The sequence below is a fragment of the Naegleria gruberi genome, assembly GCF_000004985.1.
Source record: "Naegleria gruberi genomic scaffold NAEGRscaffold_61, whole genome shotgun sequence".
Lineage (NCBI taxonomy): Eukaryota > Heterolobosea > Eutetramitea > Acrasida > Naegleriidae > Naegleria > Naegleria gruberi.
The window spans coordinates 287,170-288,459 of record NW_003163266.1 but is presented as its reverse complement, the minus strand read 5'-3'; the positions used below and the strand labels follow the sequence as shown (position 1 = coordinate 288,459).

At 34.1% G+C, this 1,290-nt stretch overlaps 1 protein-coding gene across 1 annotated transcript in view; it reads left to right on the top strand.

The window, feature by feature from the left end:
- Window positions 1–1,107, top strand: part of NAEGRDRAFT_73573 (uncharacterized protein) — a gene marked incomplete at both ends in the record, with an annotated part of 3,392 nt that extends 2,285 nt beyond the window's left edge. The window contains one exon of the mRNA XM_002671484.1: window positions 565–1,107. Coding sequence (XP_002671530.1) covers window positions 565–1,107 — 543 coding nt within the window. The remainder of the gene's footprint in view (window positions 1–564) is intronic.
- Between the last annotated feature and the right edge of the window lie 183 nt (window positions 1,108–1,290).

Below are 1,290 nucleotides of genomic sequence, written 5' to 3'. Positions count from 1 at the left end.
ACCCAAACCCAAACCCAAACCCAAACCCAAACCCAAACCCAAACCCAAACCCAAACCCAAACCCAAACCCAAACCCAAACCCAAACCCAAACCCAAACCCAAACCCAAACCCAAACCCAAACCCAAACCCAAACCCAAACCCAAACCCAAACCCAAACCCAAACCCAAACCCAAACCCAAACCCAAACCCAAACCCAAACCCAAACCCAAACCCAAACCCAAACCCAAACCCAAACCCAAACCCAAACCCAAACCCAAACCCAAACCCAAACCCAAACCCAAACCCAAACCCAAACCCAAACCCAAACCCAAACCCAAACCCAAACCCAAACCCAAACCCAAACCCAAACCCAAACCCCAAACCCAAACCCAAACCCAAACCCAAACCCAAACCCAAACCCAAACCCAAACCCAAACCCAAACCCAAACCCAAACCCAAACCCAAACCCAAACCCAAACCCAAACCCAAACCCAAACCCAAACCCAAACCCAAACCCAACCCAACCCCAACCCCAACCCCAAACCCAAACCCCTCAATTTATTAAAATTGAAGCAGAATTAAAGAAAAGAATGGAAAGAGAGATTGTTAAAATGGAAAGAAAGAATACTCATTTAAAGAAAATGATGATTCATAGATTAAATATTGCCAAGATTAATGGAACCTTAAATGATATTAATTTGAGAAAAGAAATTGGATTAGAAGAAGAAGAAGAAAATTATGATGAACAAGATGAAAATTATGATGAACAAGATGAAAATATAGAAGAAGATGAAGAAGTATTTGAAATAATTAAAATTAGAAAAATTAGAAAAGATAGAGATGAACAAGTTGAAGAAGAAGAAGAAGAATATGATGGAGAAGAAGAAGAAGATGAAGATATTGTAATTTATGATGATAAAGAGGATGAAGAAGATGAATTAGAAGAATTTGAAGAAGATGAAGAAGATGAAAGAGTTGAAATAATTTATAATGATAATAATGATGATGATGAAGAAGAAGAAGATGAAAATGTAAATATTGTAATATATGGAGAGGAAGAGAGTGAAGAAGAAGAAGAAGAAGAAATAGTCAAGCCAATAAGAAGAAAGAATAAAAAAAGAAAATAAATAGTTAAAATGTAGCATTTAACAAATAAAAATTTATTGTCAATTCAAAATTTTAAAATTCATAAAGAATCAATGGTAAAATGATTAAATAAAAGTCCGTAAAACTCACTATAAATTAAAAAATAAATTATTTTTTTAAAAAAATATATGAAATATAGTATTTTTAAATTAGAATTTTTCTAC